A 21,041-nucleotide genomic window follows, 5' to 3' on the forward strand; every position below is an offset into this window, starting at 1 on the left:
ATTAAGATATTTCATAATTTAAGATATTTCATAGATTAAGATATTTCATATATTAAGATATTTCATAATTTAAGATATTTCATAGATTAAGATATTTCATATATTAAGATATTTCAAATTTTAAGATATTTCATATATTAAGATATTTCAAATTTTAAGATATTTCATAACTAAAGATATTTCATAGATTAAGATATTTCATAATTTAAGATATTTCATATATTAAGATATTTCATAATTTAAGATATTTCATAGATTAAGACATTTCAAATTTTAAGATATTTTATATATTAAGATATTTCCTATATTAAGATATTTCAAATTTTTTTTCAACATTTTTTTATTTTTTTCCACGGGCAACGCCGGGCACTTCTGCTAGTTTTATATATTAAGATATTTCATAGATAAACCCAATAAAAATAAAATTTACTTTGATTTACCTTGCACAGCATAGTATATCCCATGCGGGTTTAAAACAAATTTATCATCTCTAATATTTTAACATTTTGTCCCCCCCTTCCCCCTAGTTGTATCTCCCCCCCCCTTTTCCTCCATATTTGTATTGGATACAAGCAAAGAGAATAGAATATATATTAGAGAGGAATTTACTAGAAAAAAGTGTAAAACGGCCATTTTGTTGTACTGTTTTCTTACTGCAGGTGTACCGTGTACTTCACATATTTGTGCTATATAACCTGTTGGGCCCTGGAACATCATTTTATAGAAAATCTAAATTGATATTAAAAAACCAAATTATGAAATAGGCTGGTTTCATAATTGACCAATGATCATTTCACATTTAAAAATTCGAAATTGAAATGAATAGTCCAGGGAACATACTGTAATAATGTACTCTACTGCTTATAATTTGTGAACATTTACATGATTTGTACACTTTGAACTCCCTTTCAGGCTGAAAGTGACTGAAAAATTTCATATCGAAGGATTCTCTAAATTCCCCTCTAATATATATTCTATTCTCTTTGGATACAAGGAGCACCGGCTGCAAGAAATCTGACTTCAATTTTATTAATATTTTTATTAGACCAAAGTACAACAACTGGCTCTACAGCTTAGAAATACAGTGATATAAATAAAACTGTGAAAGACGACGGACTAATAGTCAAATTAACATGGAAATGTCGTCTTCCTATTCCACAGTTTCACGAATGATGTACTATAAGGAAGTCCTATATAATAATGTAGAAAATCTGTTTCTGGGATTTACAAACGGTAGATAATCTTTTAAAACCAATATATATATTTATAAATAAAACTAATTAAATCGCTGTAAACTATACGTAATAATTGAAATTTCATATTTATTTGGTATATCTTTTACCGGAGCTAAATTCAAATTCTTTAAATGTTGATCAATGATAATTGTCATTCAACAAAATTTTAAGAATGATGCTACTAGTTGAATTTGTCTCCGGTCCTACCAACAAATTTTGTAAGATGAAAATAGTACATTTGTCACAGTTATTAAAGGGACTGTCATCTATAGCAATGTTTTTTTTAAATTTAGAACTTCAGTTTTCTGTAACCCTGCAGGGACAAGTAGCATCTACAGAAGAATTGCTCAAAGAGAAACTAAGGATTCTAAAACTAGAGGTACAAACAGTTTAACACAGATAGATTATCAAGTACAATAGGTGGCAGCAGAGTCATGGACCAATTATACATGACGTCACAAGTGTCAAATATAGCAAGGAAAACAAAATTGTCTCTTCTCACATTAGTTGACATGTTTTCCTAGATGAAATAAAAAAGTGCAAAAACAGAAAATAAGGAACACATAAAATTGCACTTATTTTATTATAAGATAAGCACTTTATTCTAAAACTATCACTCTCATTAATAATTTTGTCGGACACAAAAACTAAGTTGACACTTGTGACGTCAGACTACAGCTGTACTGAGAGTGTACCAATTCTACGTTGCTATCTATTGTACTACAATCTATTTGGTTCAACCCAGAAATTCGGAGCCATCAAAAAAATTAATAAAATGTCGTTTTCTAAACCTACTGATAATGGAATACTGCAGATACTCTTATGTCTCCAAAGTTCTGGGTTAACCCATATATAAAGAGCTTTAATACTTTTTCATATATGTGTAGTAGAAAGATGGGGAGCTACAGGTAGGTAGATGGCAGGTAGATAGGTAGATGGCAGGTAGGTAGGTAGATGGCAGATAGGTAGGTAGATAGGTAAGTAGGTAGGTATATAGGTAAGTAGTTGGGTAGATAGTTAAGTAGGTAGGTAGATAGGTAAGTAGGTAGGTAGATGGCAGGTAGGTAGGTAGACAGGTAAGTAGGTAGGTAGATAGGTAAGTAGGTTGGTAGATAGGTAAGCAGGTAGGTCGATGGCAGGTAGGTAGGTAGATAGGTAAGAAGTTAGGTAGATAGGTAAGTAGGTCGGTAGATGGCAGGTAGGTAGGTAGATAGGTAAGTAGGTAGGAAGATGGCAGGTAGGTAGGTAGATAGGCAAGTCTACCTTGGGTAAAAGTATGTTATATAAAGTGAAATTAATTTTTGGAACGGATGAATATTTTTGTTCAATCTTTAAAAATACTTTAATTATCTGTGCTATACTGTACTGAACTGTCCTGAACTGTAATTTCCTGTACTGTACTGTCATGTACTGTAATGTCCTGTCATGTACTGTATCTGCACTATTCTCCAATGAAAATTTTGGCAAATCGGTCTTCGGGTTCATACAAACTGACAGAGATTACTACTTTATATACTTTAAAGAAGAATTGGTGGGGAAGGGAGAGGAGAGGGAGAAAGAGAGATGGTTTATTATTACTATTGTAGTATGACGTAGGTCAGGAGAGATTGTTAGATCTAGAGAAGAATGTGAAGGGGTAGAGAGATGGTTTATCATTACCATTGTAGTATGACGTGGGTCAGGAGAGATTGTTAGATCTAGAGAAGAATGTGAAGGGGTAGAGAGATGGTTTATTATTACTATTGTAGTATGACGTAGGTCAGGAGAGATTATTAGATCTAGAGAAGAATGTGAAGGGGTAGAGAGATGGTTTATTATTACTATCGTAGTATGACGTGGGTCAGGAGAGATTGTTATATCTAGAGAAGAATATGGAGAAGGGAGAGAGATGGTTTATTATTACTATCTTAGTATGACGTGGGTCAGGAGAGATTGTTAGATCTAGAGAAGAATGTGAAGGGGTAGAGAGATGGTTTATTATTACTATTGTAGTATGACGTGGGTCAGGAGAGCTTGTTAGATCTAGAGAAGAATATGGAGAAGGGAGAGAGATGGTTTATTATTACTATTGTAGTATGACGTAAGTCAGGAGAGATTGCGAGATCTAGAGAAGAAGGTGAAGAAGGGGGAGGAGAGGGAGAGAGAGATGGTGCAGCAGAGGGCCTGGGACAGGATACAGATGGAGAACCAGGTACAGGGGCGTACACAGGATTTAGTTATAAGACGGGGGCAAAAGTGAATTAATTACTCGCCACAAACTCAGATGTTTTTATCTTTATATCTTGTGTAATATGATGTTGTAATAGACCTTTCCCAAAATTCCCCAAAAAAATAATTTGACTAGTTTTTATAGTCAAAGTTGGAAATAGAAACCCTGCCACCTTTATATTTCAACTTCGAATTGCAGAATAAATAATATTTGTTTGTGGATTTTCAAAATTCTACAAAATCAGACATCTTTGGAGACAACTTTTTGAAATTCTGAGCATAAACCTTTCCTGGGAAATTTGTTGCGATTAATCAGTTTATTTGGAAAAGATCTTTTTTTATGCATTCGTAACATTTAATTACTGCAAAGCTTTTTTTCAAGTGGGCGTCCATCCAAAGATGACAATAACCTATTCACAAAGCTACCCTTGAAACCTGTATCTGATTAAAAATGTGGAAGATATTGTCGTTTAGAATGTTTTATTCTAATATTTCCTTTATGTTTTCCTGCAGTAGAAATGCGCAAGTCAATTTTCATAATTATAAACATTGATATTGAATTCATACTTTAAGGGAACCGTTCTGAATCAGGTGTTTCCATCTCTATGCATGAAGGACCACTTGAAATTATACTTACACTCGTACAGTCCGTATAATTATACTTTGGAACAATTTAGATTGAAAGTTTAACTCTACAACTAGAAGACAAAAATCAACGCTTAGCTGATCTAAAACGCCAGGTATGGTTTATAATTGCCCAAATACAGAGGGAGTGAAAAAATATGCGGAAAAAGAAGACGACATTTAGTTTTAGCAGTTTTATGAGTGTCTAATAATGTTTTTATGCAAAAAGTTTTAGTTCTTGATGTTGAAATAAGTGCATTGACCATTAAATGTTTTAAAATTTATGTCAATTTTTATTTTCTTTTATGCCAGATTAAGGACCGCAAACCATTAAAAACAAGTTTTTTAAATAATTCATTTATGGCTTAAAAGGGTAACAAGTCTGTAATGAGCTTTTGAAATAAAAAATTGATTTAAAGTTTTTTTTAATTAATTTCACACTGGAAACGTCTAATAGAAATTATAAAAAATATGTTTCATTTAACATTTTTCTTTTACCCTACTGTATAGGTGGTAGTACCAAGCTTCAAGCTAGAGTAAAGTTATAAACTGTATATAGGTGGTAGTTGAGGTTGATATTGCCAAACTTCAAGCTAGAGTATGATAATAAACTGTATATAGGTGGTAGTTGAAGTTGATATTGCCAAACTTCAAGCTAGAGTATAATTATAAACTGTATATAGGTGGTAGTTGAGGTTGATATTGCCAAGCTTCAAGCTAGAGTATAATTATAAACTGTATATAGGTGGTAGTTGAAATTGATATTGCCAAACGTCAAGCAAGAATATAATTATAAACTGTATAGGTGGTAGTTGAAGTTGATATTACCAAGCTTCAAGCTAGAGTATAATTATAAACTGTATATAGGTGGTAGTTGAGGTTGATATTGCCAAGCTTCAAGCTAGAATATAATTATAAACTGTACAGGTAGTAGTTGAGGTTTATATTACCAAACTTCAAGCTAGAATATAATTATAAACTGTACAGGTAGTAGTTGAAGTTTATATTACCAAACTTCAAGCTAGAATATAATTATAAACTGTATAGGTGGTAGTTGAGGTTGATATTGCCAAGCTTCAAGCTAGAATATAATTATAAACTGTATATAGGTGGTAGTTGCAGTTGATATTGCCAAACTTCAAGCAAGAATATAATTATAAACTGTATATAGGTGGTAGTTGAGGTTGATATTGCCAAGTTTCAAGCTAGAGTATAATTTTAAACTGTTTAGGTGGTAGTTGAGGTTGATATTGTCGAACTTCAAGCTAGAGTATAATTATAAACTGTATATAGGTGGTAGTTGAAGTTGATATTACCAAACTTCAAGCAAGAATATAATTATAAACTGTTTATAGGTGGTAGTCGAGGTTTATATTACCAAACTTCAAGCAAGAATATAATCATAAACTGTATATAGGTGGTAGTTGAAGTTGATATTGCCAAGCTTCAAGCTAGAATATAATTATAAACTGTATATAGGTGGTAGTTGAGGTTGATATTGCCAAGCTTCAAGCAAGAATAAAATTATAAACTGTATATTGGTGGTAGTTGAGGTTGATATTGCCAAGCTTCAAGCAAGAATATAATTATAAACTGTACAGGTGGTATAGTTGAAGTTGATATTGCCAAACTTTAAGCAAGAATATAATTATAAACTGTATAGGTGATAGTTGAAGTTGATATTACCAAACTTTAAGCAAGAATATAATTATAAACTGTAAACTTTAAGCAAGAATATAATTATAAACTGTATATAGGTGGTAGTTGAGGTTGATATTATCAAACTTCAAGCTAGAATATGATTATAAACTGCATATAGGTGGTAGTTGAGGTTGATATTGCCAAGCTTCAAGCAAGAATAAAATTATAAACTGTATAGGTGGTAGTTGAGGTTGATATTGCCAAGCTTCAAGCAAGAATAAAATTATAAACTGTATAGGTGGTAGTTGAGGTTGATATTGCCAAACTTCAAGCAAGAATATAATTATAAACTGTATATAGGTGGTAGTTGAGGTTGATATTGCCAAACTTCAAGCTAGAGTCAAAGAATTGTACAAAGATGGAAACGCTTCTAATCAAGAGAAAATCCAAGAAATTTCTAGAAAAGCCAGAAGTCCAGGTAACATGGTAATCTCTACATTTTTTTCTTGCGTCCCGTTTATTTTTACTATCATTACAACTTTATAAATGATATCCCAACTTAAGGGGAGGGGGGTGGGGGGGGTATTCCAATCCCCCCATTTTTACAGCTTCCTCAGTCAATAAAATTAATTAACTAGCATATATACTTTCTAAATTTCAACATTTTCTTTACAAAGAAAAACATTTAACTTCATTTAGATATTTCATCATCATTAAAACATGATTGACAGGGAATTTTTAATAAAAATAAAATACCTAAACTCCCTTTAGACTAAATTCTATTAAAATTCATAATAATTTAATTTGAAAGGGATTCAGCCTTGCCCCCTTTTATTTATAGCGAACACTCCCTTTAAAAACAAAAGAAAATGTATTTTTGAGGTTCGACAGCCAACTATTTAGGAGAATCAAGTATATCATTATCTGGTAAAATACACACCAGATATGGGAATAACTTACAATTTACAATTTACAATTTACAATTTACAATTTAAAATTTACAATTTACAATTTACAATTATTCAATTTACAATTTACAATTTACAATTTAAAATTTACAATTTACAATTTACAATTAACAATTTACAATTTACAATTTACAATTTACAATTTACAGTTTACAGTTTACAATTTACAATTTTTTACAATTTACAATTTACAATTTACAATTTACAATTTACAATTTACAATTTACAATTTACAATTTACAAAAAAATGCCATTATACAATTAAGAATTTACAATTTACAAATCCTTCATATACTAGTTTATTTTTATCCATAAACGTCTAAATTTACATTGAATTACATACATTTTACAATTTACTTATATATGTCAATTTACAAATAGGTTGTAAATTTACAAATGAAAAAGGAACATTACACTGGTCTCATAAAGGGTTTTCAGCGAAATTTCGCTCAAAAAATGAGAAAATTTTCGCTCGCATTTTAGATAGAAAAAAAGAAATAACTCCATTATTTTGCTCAAGCAACAAAAAAAGGGAGTCCTAATTGAAAGTACATAAAGTCCCTTTAATATGACCACATTAAATCCATCTAGAGAATTTTGAATAAAACGTAATCTTCAATAAAGATTAGATAAAATTTATATTTTCAGATGGTTCAAAGGGTTTCTCTGAGAAAGATGATATTGTGATTAGGAAAGCTTTAGATGGAAATGTTCCAAATTATTTCTTTTAAATCTTTACATTTAGGCGGAAAGTCTTTTACCCTTTTCATAAAATAAACTCTAGCAGACATAATAATATTATGGCTTTTGAAATTAGGTATTACAATGCTAATTCATAACAAAGACAATATCGAATTCGTCACTGAATTCCCATGTTTTTTGGGACACCCTGTAGCAGAACTTCTTGATATCTTTGCAACCTTATGACGTAGGCTGTAAAGATATAATTTTGAAAAATTAGAGTTGGTTGCTCAGCTTCTTTCTTTGATTTTCTTTAATTAAAATCTCATAAACTATAAGAGGAGCTACGAGGTCACAAAGTTATACCAGTAATGTCGCATACATTTTTGCATAATTGGTTGACTTATAGAAAGCATAGTTTTCGAAACTACTCACATTTTGTTCATAACTAGGAACATACCGTTAGGGATGTAATAATGTATGAACACAATTTGTAACAAAAATGTGAAATGCTTTTCGATAGTTCGATATAGGGAACAAATTGGATACTTTAAACAGTTGCATCTAAAAGCTCTAAAGCAGGGCTCCGAGTATAACCCCTAGATCTCTTTTGAACTCTAGCGACCCTTTGACCCCCATACCCTCCTCAACCTTGACCCCCATACCATCCTCGACCTTGACCCGAGATGACCCCAGCGAACCTGTCGACCGGGGTAAAGATGTAGTCCGAGAAAATCGACGATCTAAAGTGTTTCGACATCATCTCAAGCGAATTGACGACAAAGTGTACACTGATCCAAATCGTCTTAGTTTATTAACATCTCGTAGAACAGAAGCATTAACAAGTGATTTAACCCCAGAGGAAGCCTCGTCCCCAAGCCTTTACAGTCATTCTAATCCACCACTATCCCTTGCTATGAAGGGATTTGAAAAAGCAGAATCAAAGTATAACTCACTGCCGCCTGATTATAAAGCGCCAGTGTCAACTCTGCCACCTATCGGTGGTTTTGTTAAACAATCTGGACCTGCAGGAATAGAGGTAGAACAGGTTCTCACGCAGGAGGGAATGTTTTCAAACTATTCAGAAAAAAACTCTGACTCTGTTGTTTAAAGGGAACGGAGACGCAATTACAAGTGACCCCCGTTAACAGAGTTTCATGATTGATTCACACTGATACCCTATAAACCATTTTCCATAGTTTGTCTGTCTTAAATTCTAATAGTCTCCTTTAATTTTTATAAAGAACCTTCAATTGAACATTACTAGTTTTCAGAAAGAAAAAACAATGATATCTTATTTTTTCACAAAACAATTAAAGGGTATCTTTGTAAAATTGGCTTGAAAGTATTCTCTTTAACTGGATATTCACCAGAAATTATAGGTCTACTCTCCCTTTAATAAAATACTAAATATTTTGTGATAAATTAACCATTTGAGATTTTCTAGCTCAAAATTTGACTATTTTTCATCTCGAAATGTTGTTTTTAATTGCTAATAATTAAATTGTTATTGGCAATAAAAAAGAATTAAAAATGCTTTATACCAATACTCAATTTTGTTATCATTTCAAGTTTTGTTATTATAATGTTGTTGTTATCAATATTTCCTGTTATTTATAAAGTTGGTGTTTAAGCTGCTGTCAAAAACTAAGTGCCCTTTAAATAGACTGTAAAAGTAATTTCTATTCATGACCCTCCATATTTACGGAGAAAAACAAAAACATTGGAATGTTTGTTGTGAATTACGTCGAAATTTTCTAAAAACTTGTGGTTTTTGTTAATATCAAATGTAGCCATCCAATTGTATTCATTAGCTCCTAGAACTAAATGCAAAGGTATTGAGGTAGTAAGAAAGTAAATTCAAAATCAAATAAAAGGAACTGTAGGTGTAATTTTAAATGACTATCCATGCAAAGAGAACACTGCTTGTTTTCCACTGAAAATTTTGTGTACGCTGTGTTGAGTTCAGACTGTACGTAACAGAATACATGCGGGTTTTGATAAGTTTACACACACATAACTCTCACGTGTACGCTGTGTTGAGTTCAGACTGTACGTAACAGAATACATGCGGGTTTTGATAAGTTTACACACACATAACTCTCACGTGTACGCTGTGTTGAGTTCAGACTGTACGTAACAGAATACATGCGGGTTTTGATAAGTTTACACACACATATCTCTGTACACGTGTACGCTGTGTTGAGTTCAGACTGTGCATAACAGAATACATGCGGGTTTTGATAAGTTTACACACACATAAATCTGTACAGGACGAACACGCAAACCGTAGTAAATTGGGCCCTCTTTGCATAGACTGACACGTGAAATCACATTTACAGTTCCTTTAATATCTGTCTTTTTTTTTGACAGAAATAATTTTTTATTTGTTTTTACAGCTGCCTATAATTGATCAAACTATTATCATTATTCAGTTCCTTTGCTCAAGAAACCCCCGTAATTTTAGACATGTATCTCTCATGCAGCAATAAAATGTTTATTTATGTGATTTTACATATTCTGTTCACTACTTCGTGATTTCAATTTTACAAAATGTTAAGAAACGTCACATTATTGACAAAGAAATTGATTCTTTGCCACAAACTCTGATTTCCTAATCCATATATCTTTGCAACCCAAAGTGGTAGTCCTTAGATACTTCAAACTATGAATTCTGTTAGATCAAATAATTTGAATTTAAAATATCAAAAGTTAACAGGGATTAGAAAATTCGACTGTGTGATTCCTTTCTATTGAAAGCAATTGAAGTATAATTTCAACTGAAAATTTGCTATTTAAGTAAACAAGTAAACATTCAGGGGAAAAAGGCATTGTGCCCAGAATTACAAACAATGAATGAAATATACCATTATTTGTCTATTATAGAATCATGGTCATGGTGTCACAGCTGAACCTGTTCCTAAAGTCAACTTAAAACATTTCGAATTTCATCGAATATGGATTTCTCACAAATTTTTAAAGCCAGAAATTTTTTTATTTTTTGTTTTGGTTTTGTAATTAAAAATTTTTTTTTAAAGTTTGATTTAGCAGAAGAACAAAGAAATCACTCTTTTTATTGAAATGAGTTAATCAATTTTATAGATTTTAATGAAATGAGTTAACCAATTCTGTAGATTTGAATGAAATGAGATAACTAATTCTGTAGATTTTAATGAAATGATTTAATCAATTCTGTAGATTTTAACGAAATGATTCAATCAATTCTATAGATTTTAATGAAATGAGTTAATTAATTCTATAGATTTGAATGAAATGAGCTAATAAATTCTGTAGATTTTAATGAAAGGATTTAATGAATTCTGTAGATTTTAACGAAATGAGTTAATCAATTCTGTAGATTTTATTGAAATGAGTTAATCAATTCTAAAGATTTTTTATTTTTTTGATTACTCAAGGGCTGTGATTTTTTACGTTTACTATATTTTATTGTATTTATAGAGTTAGTTTAGAAAATAAAATAAAGCTATATCAATACTTTTTCTTATTTTTATTGAACAAAAAACATTGAGGTATATACTCAGAGAGAGAATTGGAGGTTACACTCTAATTTTTAACATTTTCATCACAATCTTATTTTATTTTATTTTTTTTACAAGTTAAGCAAATTTATGACACTATCCGATTCACAATGGTACCCTTGAAACGTTTATCTGATCCAGAATGTGTAGGATATTGTCGTTTTTCTAGACCTTAAAAGTATTTTCGAGCAACAGAACTCCAGAACTCACTTATTATGTAAACCCAAAATAAAAAATAATCAGTTTTCAAAATTAAAAACATTGATATTTAATTCAAACTTAATCGGACAATGCTTTTAAGGGTATCGTTGTGAATTGCCAGCTTTAAGGAGTACTTAAAATTACACTAACAGTCTCTTAAACTCAGAAAATGAAAAATTTAATATTTCCTGGTGCATTATCCACATTTTATTCCTTGACTTCAAAGATTTAGCATGAAAAATATAAAATTTACAATTTCTTTTTTCTGAGTTGAATTAAAAATGTATAAAACCAAGAATGTCGTGATGAATATAAATGATCCTTCAAGGATATAAGTGCCGTGATTCCCCTTTGAGTCCATAATCTCTTTGCAAAAAAATGCATAAAATTTTATTTAGCATTTATCTTTATGTATTTGGTTCAAAATGTGCACGTTTTCACTTTTTTTTAATTCAATCTTTTGATTTCAAAAACGACGAAAAAAAACGAAAAACGGAGCTGCCGTTTTTAAAAAAGATCGGGTTTTTAAATCAAAAAAAGAAGAAGTCGTTTTTAGTTCGTCATTTTGTTAACGAAGGTAAGTCGTTTTTAATTTTTGACGATCGTAAACGACAACCCTTCGTTAACGACCATTAACGTCCGTTTTTAGACAAAATACATTATTTGTCGGAAAACCCTTTGACCAAAAAAACTTTAGGTCGGAAAACATTCAGGTTATTTCTCTCGATAAAAAAACAAAAAAAAATTTAATTAATTGTCATAAAAAAATCAGATTCATCAGTGAAAAATTTGTCGAAAACAATCGGTTTTTTTGTTTCTTTTTTTGCTTTTCCTTTTTAAAGGTTCAAAACGAGTGGTTCGTTCATTGTGACCCATTTTTTTCAAAAAACGACCCGAACCCTTCATGTACCACGTAACCACGTCAAGCTGAAGTAAATTTCACTATAAGTTAAAATCTTATGATATTTCAATAATAACTTCTTTTGAATAACTTCCTCCTCAAACTTTTATTAACGAGAACATGACAATTGTAATATTATGAATTATTTGAATTTCTGTTATTTAACCATTATGAAACCATTATGTAACCATTATGTAACTGATTAAATTTGTTTATCTCGTACTTATGTGTAAAATCAAAACTAGAGGAGGTACTAGGTCCCAAAGCCGTACCAAGTAATGCAAGTACCGTACCAGTAATGCAAGTACCGTACCAGTAATGCAAGTACCGTACCAGTAATGCAAGTACCATACCAGTAATGCAAGTACCGTACCAGTAATGCAAGTACCATACCAGTAATGCAAGTACCGTACCAGTTATGCAAGTACCGTACCAGTAATGCAAGTACCGTACCAGTTATGCAAGTACCATACCAGTAATGCAAGTAACGTACAAGTAATGAAAGTACCGTACCAGTGATGCAAGTTATATCTGTAAAAAATAGCTGTTTTGCATGTGGAGAAACTTAGTCTTAGCTATCTTCTTCACCCTGTAATTCATAAACATGATTCTAGTAATATATGTTACCCTCTGTTACAACCTTTCCGCTGAGTACCCCCACCCTTTCACTTATACTTTTTCATCCCCTCCTTACCTTATTCATGATTTATCATCATTGTTTTGTTTAAAAAGTACACTGTACAGTGTACATCCATCTATTTATTAACAATTCTTATTCGCTTATAATGGGCCAACCAATCAAAACAACCAAACATAAAGACGAGAGTTTAAGAATATTATTATCAGTATCTAGTGACATTATTGACATATTTAAAGAAACATTATTTAAATTGTAAACATATATTCTAAAGGAAAATGTCTGTAAGCATATGTTGTCAAGGAAAAACATATATTCTAATGAAAGGTGTCTGTACACAGATATTCTAAAGGAAGATGTATGTAAACATATATTGTTAAGGAAGATGTATGTAAACATATATTCTAAAGGAAGATGTATGTAAACATATATTGTTAAGGAAGATGTATGTAAACATATATTATAAAGGAAGACGTATGTAAACATATATTCTAAAGGAAGATGTATGTAAACATATTTTCTAATTGAAGATGTATGCAAATATATATTCTAAAGGAAGATGTATGTAAAGATATATTCTAAAGGAGATGTATGTAAAGATATATTCTAAAGGAAGATGTATGGAAACATATATTCTAATGGAAGATGTATGTAAAAATATATTCTAAAGGAAGATGTATGTACAGATATATTCTAAAGGAAGATGCATGTAAAGATATATTCTAAAGAAAGATATACACATTTTATGATGATTTTCTTTTCAACAATATATTATATTATAATTATCTCATTACAAATTAAAAGGTTACTCGTGTCCTTACATCTCTTCTTAGGGTTTATTTCAACCCTGACCTGAGGGTCAACTTGCATTAGCTTGTTAATGGTCAACCAGATAGGATCATAATTAGAAACCAGGTCAAACACATAGAAACTGATACAACGTCAATTCAAATTAAACTTCACGTTATGTTTTCACTTTATTCGCTTTTCTCTTACTTAAAATTAAAATTAGAGTGCTATGAGGTCACTATGTCGTAGTAGTATTGTCGCGTGAGTCCTAATTTTCCTTGTGCCGAGTGGAGTGCTGGAGTTTATCCGGAATTATTGATAGGAACGTTAAGCAGACCTCATAATTTCTCTAGTTTTATTTTAAACCCGAATTTTTTTTTTCTTTTTGACAACTATACAAAATAAAACTTTACAGCATGTTCTATCTGTGCTAAGAAAAGCAAAATTGCTCAAAAGACATTGTTTAGAAATGGAATTTACTAAAAGAACATGTTTTATATATATTTCGGTGAGATTGTTTTATTACATGTTTTCAATCAAAATTCATCTTTTTTATAAGCTTTTAAACCTCTAGTAGGTAGTTAACAAATAACTTTGCTTTTATACACTTTGATGTAAAATCCTCGCAGTTCCTCTAGAGTTAATTTTACAGAAGATTAAGAACAATATTTGGTTTCATATTCCTATATCTTTGCAACCTGATGGTGTAAACCCTTGATATTTCAAACTTTGATTATTTGATCTAATTATTAGTGTTGTAATGCTTGTGAGTAAAAACGATACCTAAAATTTGACCTTTTTCCTCTGTTTAAGTGTGGCCTAATTCATTTTTTGTAAACACTCCCTTTAAACTAATCCAACTTTTATATTCTAGAATGTTCTGTCTTCTGTTCACGCTTCTACCCCTGATCTCCGCCTTGCCTCAGCAGCAGGAGGTTCGAACCATCCCATCCTTCTCCGTTGAGATCGGAGATAAGGTCGGAGCAGGAGAGTATGCTCCGGATATTAACGCCAAGCTAGATGTTTCTCAGGTATTATTATCATCACTGTTATCATTATTATAATACTTATTATTACAATTATCTGTTTTTCTAACTTTCTATCTATCTATCTAATATATAACTTTAAGCAGTCCATAGAACATGAATCACAGCAATTGTCCAATGTAAACAGACTAATAATCGATTTAATAAGTTACTACTGAAGCTTTCTGCTTTATAACAACATCAGATGCACTTTAATATGTCTTTAATGTCGACGTCATATTCTACAATTTTCTGGTTATTACTGTATCCATATAAATTTCTATCGAAGTATCTTTCTTTCTATCTATCTATCTATCTATCCAAGGTTATAATGCATTATAACCTTGCATCTTTCTATCTATCTATCTATCTATCTGTGCCTGTATGTATTCCCATTCTAAAGTTTGCTCTAATCCAAGTTTTGTATCTTAACTCTTATAACATCAAACTATTTATTTAATCAATCAATCAATCGAATTACAGTCGATTTTCAATTATAAAATATTCCTTACAATTTGGAAATATTTTTACTTTTTTACTTGCTTACTTTATTACTTATAACATCAATCAATAAACACCCATTTATTCAATCAATCAATCGCATTCCAGTCGATTTTCAATTATTGAATATTCGGAAATATTTTTAATTTGTTACTTGCTTACTTTATTACTTATATAATTATTTAAAAATGTAGAAAAATCTTATCTTTACTTTTAACTATTTGTTTGTGCTTTCAATAAAACTATTTTTTTTTCAAGTTAACCCTAATTAAGGGGGGGGGCATCAGGTGCCCCCCCCTTCTCTAACTTCATCTAATCTCTGAAACTAACTTAATATTAGTATGTATATAATTGGTTCCTTGCTTTCTTAAATACTTTCTATAATTATTTAAAAGTGAAGAAAAATATTATCTTTACTTTTAAATATTTTTTTGTGCTTTTAATAAAACGATTTTTTTTTCAAGTTAACCCTAATTAATTGGGGGGGACAGGAGAATGTTGATTAAATTATAATATTCGTTGATTCTACAGGAGAATGTTGTTTAAATTATAATATTCGTTGATTCTACAGGAGAATGGTGATTAAAATATAATATTCGTTGATTCTACAGGAGAATGGTGATTAAAATATAATATTCGTTGGTTCTACTGGAGAATGTTGATTAAATTATAATATTCGTTAATTCGGCAGGAGAATGTTGATTAAATTATAATATTCGTTGATTCTACAGGAGAAGGTTGATTAAATTATAATATTCGTTGATTCTATAGGAGAATGTTGTTTAAATTATAATATTCGTTGATTCTACAGGAGAATGTTGTTTAAATTATAATATTCGTCGATTCTGCAGGAGAATGCTAATTAAATTATAATATTCGTTGATTCTACAGGAGAATGTTGATTAAATTATAATAATCGTTGATTCTACAGGAGAATGGTAGATTTGCTGTAGATACAGAATTCGAATACACAGACCTGACTGGATATTTCTTTAACGCTATGATCCTTGTATCCGTCCTTCTGCTTGTATCCAATCTTCTTAATATCCAACTCTTCCCTAATGTATCTCAGGTTAGTTTAGTAAAAGGATCAACCATGGCACCTCTCAATCAATGTTAGCAGAATTATTTATTTGAATTTTTCTGAGAATGACAACTTAAATCCACATTTTATTTAAAAAATAATCTACCTAAAAATCTTCGCAATATGAGACAAATCCGGGGGTTTACGAGAACTATCACATAATGTCATAAATGCCAAATTAAATCTCTATTTAGACACGATTGATAAAATTCAAAAAAATATAATGAAATTATGTTGATAATTTACTTTTATTAAACTGCAGGTTCTGGAAAACACAGGGGCCCTCATCAGAGACCAGATCAAAGTTATCACGGTAATTAATTTTTAGTATGCAGTGCATCCCAGATATATGAATATACAGCAAGAGCTTTTTATAATGTCGTATTACATATCTAAGATCAAATGCCGCGGAAATTTTTTTGTTTTAAATTTTTGGTATGGTTGTTTCCCTTCACTCCATTCAAATCCTTTCTGCCCAAATAATTGGAAGGTTTTATTAGGGATTTTTTTCTGAATAGGAGAAAATAGAAAAATAAATGTTGGTAAACAGTATCGAACAGGGGAAAACTTGCCCGTTGTTTATTCTTTGATTTTTTCCTGAAAAAAAATAATTTCTTTTTTTCTTTAAAATAATTTCTCTCACCACCCGACCCAAAATAAGGGGTCCAGTCCAGGTGACATTTCCTGTTTACAAAATATTTATATTTCAGGGGAAGGAAGGAAGATCCCTAGATGCTGCAACACTGAACCAAATGGCATCTATTGTAGACCAGGCTATCCAGGCCTACGAGAAGTTTAATTAAGTCACCGCTAGATGGAGTAATACGCACTCTTATATTTTCAAAAAACCGCCGCCAGGTGGGATGCCTAGCACCATCTCAACCAATTACCTTTCATTAAGTATTTTGTTGTAGTTTATTCTTTTTTTGCACCCATTGTGCATTTAAGATGATAATTGTAAATAGTATGTTATATACAGTTAAACATTTACATATCTAATAATTTTAGCTGGAGCACAGTAATGTTCAAATCTTACCTACATTCAGTATTGATTTTGTATTCTCTCTTTATTCTTATTCTTCAATATCATTGTTTAAAACTATTTTACATTTCTTCTTTTTCTAACATCTTCTATGTACATAATATTGTATTTTCTATATTTGCCACACCCTTTCTCCCCCCTTCCATAATGTATATTATTATTTATTTGTTTATGTAAAAACCGGTGTATGCCCTTTCATTTTGAAATAAAAATAAAAAGCATTGATAATGTTTTATTTCAGTTTAAAATCATCTTTCTTCTTCTTCTATATTAATAGAGGAAAAAAGTCGTATTAATTGAACATTTATTAAATTCAAACAACAGACTTGTAATTTTAAATTTCGGTCTTTAGTAATAGTTTAGAATAGTTTGAAAAATATTCATCATTTAACATTTTGTAAACAAAAAATTGATTGAAAATGTGTTGGTGGTTGGTGCACAAATTTTCCGTTTTTATTTTAGAAAAATTACTGCGAAGGCCATCTTGTTCTTTTTTCAAAAAAAAACAACTTTTTTATTAAGTTTTGATAGTCTTTTAAAAACTGTTCGGAATCGGATATTGTTCGGTGCATATTTTTACAAAGTTAATAATATAGTTATATTATACATTTAATAAAATTCTAATACAGCCACATCTAATCAAAAGATAAAGTAAAGAATAATTCTGTTTTAAACTAGCTTTTATTAAAAACAAGTAATATAAATAATGAATTTAAAACTGAGTTCTTTTATATTTTTTTATTTAATACTCTTTATAAGAACGAGAAATTATTTCAAACATATTTTTAATCAATTAATCAACTTTTCTCAAAATGGCTTATCGATTTTCCGATTTTAATAACAAAGTTTCCAAATATCCTTTCTAACAACATCCTGTTGACAGAGACATTGGAATACTTCGTTTAACTTAAATAATTGTTGTGATAACATTACATTTCACAATTAAGAAAATTCTTGGCAACGTTTAGAAATAAAAGACTTTACCCAAAGATAATATATATATAGATATGCAGGCAGGTATAAATTTGAGGTCTTGAGAAAATGTGCAAACAGCACCATCTCTGTCGTACGCATGGCATTTTATCCTCTGGATTGTTGCTAATTTATCACTTTGTTTATGCGTGATAACACAATGCGTACTATAGTATCAACAATGTATACTGCATATTGTACTTAATGAAACAAATTAATCAATGCAAATAAAACTGAGGTAAAGAAAGGAATATAGAAAGTAATCAATTTGCTATAGATGTCTCTCCTTGCACATTTTCTCAGAGCTAGGTTCAAAAATTAGTTGTCTGCTACAAGCAATTTGGAAAGGAGGTTTCTACCTGCCTGCATATCTATATATATATTATCTTTGACTTTACCACGAGACGGCAATAATTTCATTCCAAACTAGTTTTTTCAAAATCCCTAAATAATTGAGGAAGACGACATTATAATCCCGCGTTATATTGTTTTCTGCCTACCTGTATATTTGTAAATAATGTTTAGTTCACACCTAGCAATTGAATATACAGAACACTAAGCCCTAAGGATGGGCATCTTTACATTGTCCGTCTTTACACATTTTTTTTAACTTTTAATATGACTGCGACACTACTCAATAGAGGGGAGAATTCCTTTGGTTTACCGTCCCATTTTGCCATCTAATTAAAGGATATCTCTACAGCTTGCTCCAGCTGTCTAATAGTCTATTTGGGAGTTTAAATAAACCGGATTATTCAGCTAAGGCGTACATGAATCTAAAATGTTTTTAAAATTTCTAAATTGTATGTTATATTGGTTTGCTTTTACTGTGATCGACCGAGGAGATAAACTTATTATGAACGCTTTTTCAACCTGATTTTAAAAACGCCTTTTCAACACAACTTTTCAAAACTTCAAAACAATTTTCCAAATTTTTTTTTTAAAAGATTTATCAATAAATTTATAAATCGAGTTTTTTAAAACTATTGATAAAGCATCAAACACGTTCAGACGCCCTTCCTTAAGTAAGCCCCGGTTGGATAAGTCTGTCAACTATACAACAAAATATAGAGATTGTTTTTATTTCACTTCCAAATTTTGAACAGAGTGTCCCAAAAAATTCAATCTTAAATTTGTTGTCCTGCCTCGTTTTACTCCAAGATATATAAAACTTTCATTTAATTCGGAATAGAGTGTTTATTAAAAAACACTCCTTTTGAAAAGATAGTTTTTTTCTTGTACACCCCATATCAATAAATAAATGTGGATATATTTTAAACCTAAATTTGAGTTTCTCCATGTCGAAAGTAATCCCTAAGGGTGGGTGGAGGATATAGGGGGTACATGCAGCATAGAGGAATTGAGTCTTTGCCACAAACTCTGCTTTTCTAAATCCTATATCTTTGGATTCCAATGTCGTAGACCTTAGATATTTCAACCTTTCTCCGTATTTCAAACTATGAATTCTGTTAGATCAAATAATATAAGTTTGAAATATCAGAGATTTACGACAATCGGTTCCAAAGATATAGGAATTATAAAATCAGAGTTTGTGGCATACATTTTTTTTCTTCTCAATAGCTCTTCAATAAATGATAAACCTTTTAATGATGACAACTGTCAAGGGTTTTAACTTTTTAACGGATCAATTTGGTTTAGTACATGGCCTAAGGAACTTTTCCTAAAGTTTTTCAAAAATATAAACCGCTAAAACTTCTGGAAATTAATGGCAAAATTTTTCTTAATTTTCCCCAATGAATACTACACAGAAATACTATGGCTAGGTGTAAAATGTTGAAAAAAATTTCGGATAGTTTATTCCGCTTAAAATTGGTCTGGCAATTCTGTCCCAAAAAGTTTTTTCTGCGTGGCAAGCCTTTCTTCAGAAAAGGCCTTTACGGATCTAAATAAATCTCCATGACTTTTGAAATGAGCTGTAATAGAAAGTCGTCTTAATTCTATTGATATATCTGGAGACCATTGTAAGAAAAAATACTTAATAAATTTCGTAATTTTTGTAGATAACCCTGTATTGTATATTGAAGATGAAAAGTTTGAAATTAAGATTTCGTGGATTTTCAAGTTTAGTAATATCAGCTCTCTTCCCACTTCTCAATTCAGACCAACTTCTAGCCACTAATTTATATTCTTCAGTCGATAGAATGAAAATACAATATACAGGGTGTCCCAATAAACATAGGAATTTAATTACGACTTTGTTCCATGCAAGATTATTGCGTAAACAAAATGTTGTGGTATCACAGTTAAAACATTTAACAACGAAAACTACCAGTCTTAGGATTTCCAAAATGTAGACTACCAGGTAAAAAACCTACAAAATTGACGGAGTTATTAGGAAATTTGTCCAGAATCTATGATTCTATGGTTGATTTCTATGGATCAGAAAATATAAGTTTAAAATATCAAAGGTTTAAACCATCGGGTTGCAAAGATAAAAAATTTGAAAATTTGAGTTGGTGGCAAAGACTTAATTCCGTTCATTATTGTTTATTCTAAACATTAAAATTTTCTTAAACTATAACACTTTTAAGTCAATCCAATTTTTAAAAATTATGCAACTTTACATAGCAGTCTGGATCTATGTGCGTATACAACAATATTACATAGCAGTCTGGATCTATGTACTTGTACAACAATATTTCATAGCAGTCTGGATTTATGTACTTATACAACAATATTTCATAGCAGTCTGGATCTATGTACTTATACAACAATTTTTATAGAAGTCTGGATCTATGTACTTATACAACAATATTTCATGGCAGTCTGGATCTATGTACTTATACAACAATATTACATAGCAGTCTGGATCTATGTACTTATACAACAATATTACATAGCAGTCTGGATCTATGTACTTATACAACAATATTTCATAGCAGTCTGGATCTATGTACTTATATAACAATATTACATAGCAGTCTGGATCTATGTACTTATACAACAATATTACATAGCAGTCTGGATCTATG

General features: G+C 30.6%; 2 protein-coding genes across 3 annotated transcripts in view; both read left to right on the forward strand.

Annotated features, from left to right (window-relative positions):
- The window catches only part of LOC111707139 (coiled-coil domain-containing protein 92), a 13,227-nt gene extending 3,260 nt beyond the window's left edge, over positions 1-9,967 (forward strand). The window contains exons 4-10 of one of the 2 annotated variants that reach the window (XR_002766383.1): positions 1,529-1,614; positions 3,310-3,426; positions 4,121-4,183; positions 6,069-6,186; positions 7,325-7,367; positions 7,940-9,547; positions 9,631-9,967. Coding sequence is in view for 1 of the 2 variants with exons in the window: in XM_023480147.1 (XP_023335915.1) it covers positions 1,529-1,614; positions 3,310-3,426; positions 4,121-4,183; positions 6,069-6,186; positions 7,325-7,367; positions 7,940-8,468 (956 nt within the window). In the remaining variant the exon portion in view is untranslated. Of the gene's footprint in view, positions 1-1,528; positions 1,615-3,309; positions 3,427-4,120; positions 4,184-6,068; positions 6,187-7,324; positions 7,368-7,939 lie in introns of both variants that reach the window. The other variant, XM_023480147.1, reaches the window with a different exon arrangement.
- A 3,520-nt stretch (positions 9,968-13,487) lies between these two features.
- Positions 13,488-17,291, forward strand: LOC111707130 (uncharacterized). The gene is made up of 5 exons (XM_023480139.1): positions 13,488-13,550; positions 14,299-14,455; positions 15,882-16,022; positions 16,297-16,347; positions 16,745-17,291. Exons 2-5 carry the CDS (start codon positions 14,300-14,302, stop codon positions 16,835-16,837), a joined length of 441 nt encoding a protein of 146 aa, XP_023335907.1. The 5' UTR covers positions 13,488-13,550; position 14,299; the 3' UTR covers positions 16,838-17,291.
- The last annotated feature ends 3,750 nt before the right edge of the window (positions 17,292-21,041 follow it).

The sequence above is a fragment of the Eurytemora carolleeae genome, unplaced genomic scaffold, assembly GCF_000591075.1.
Source record: "Eurytemora carolleeae unplaced genomic scaffold, Eaff_2.0 scaffold587, whole genome shotgun sequence".
Taxonomy (NCBI): domain Eukaryota; kingdom Metazoa; phylum Arthropoda; class Copepoda; order Calanoida; family Temoridae; genus Eurytemora; species Eurytemora carolleeae.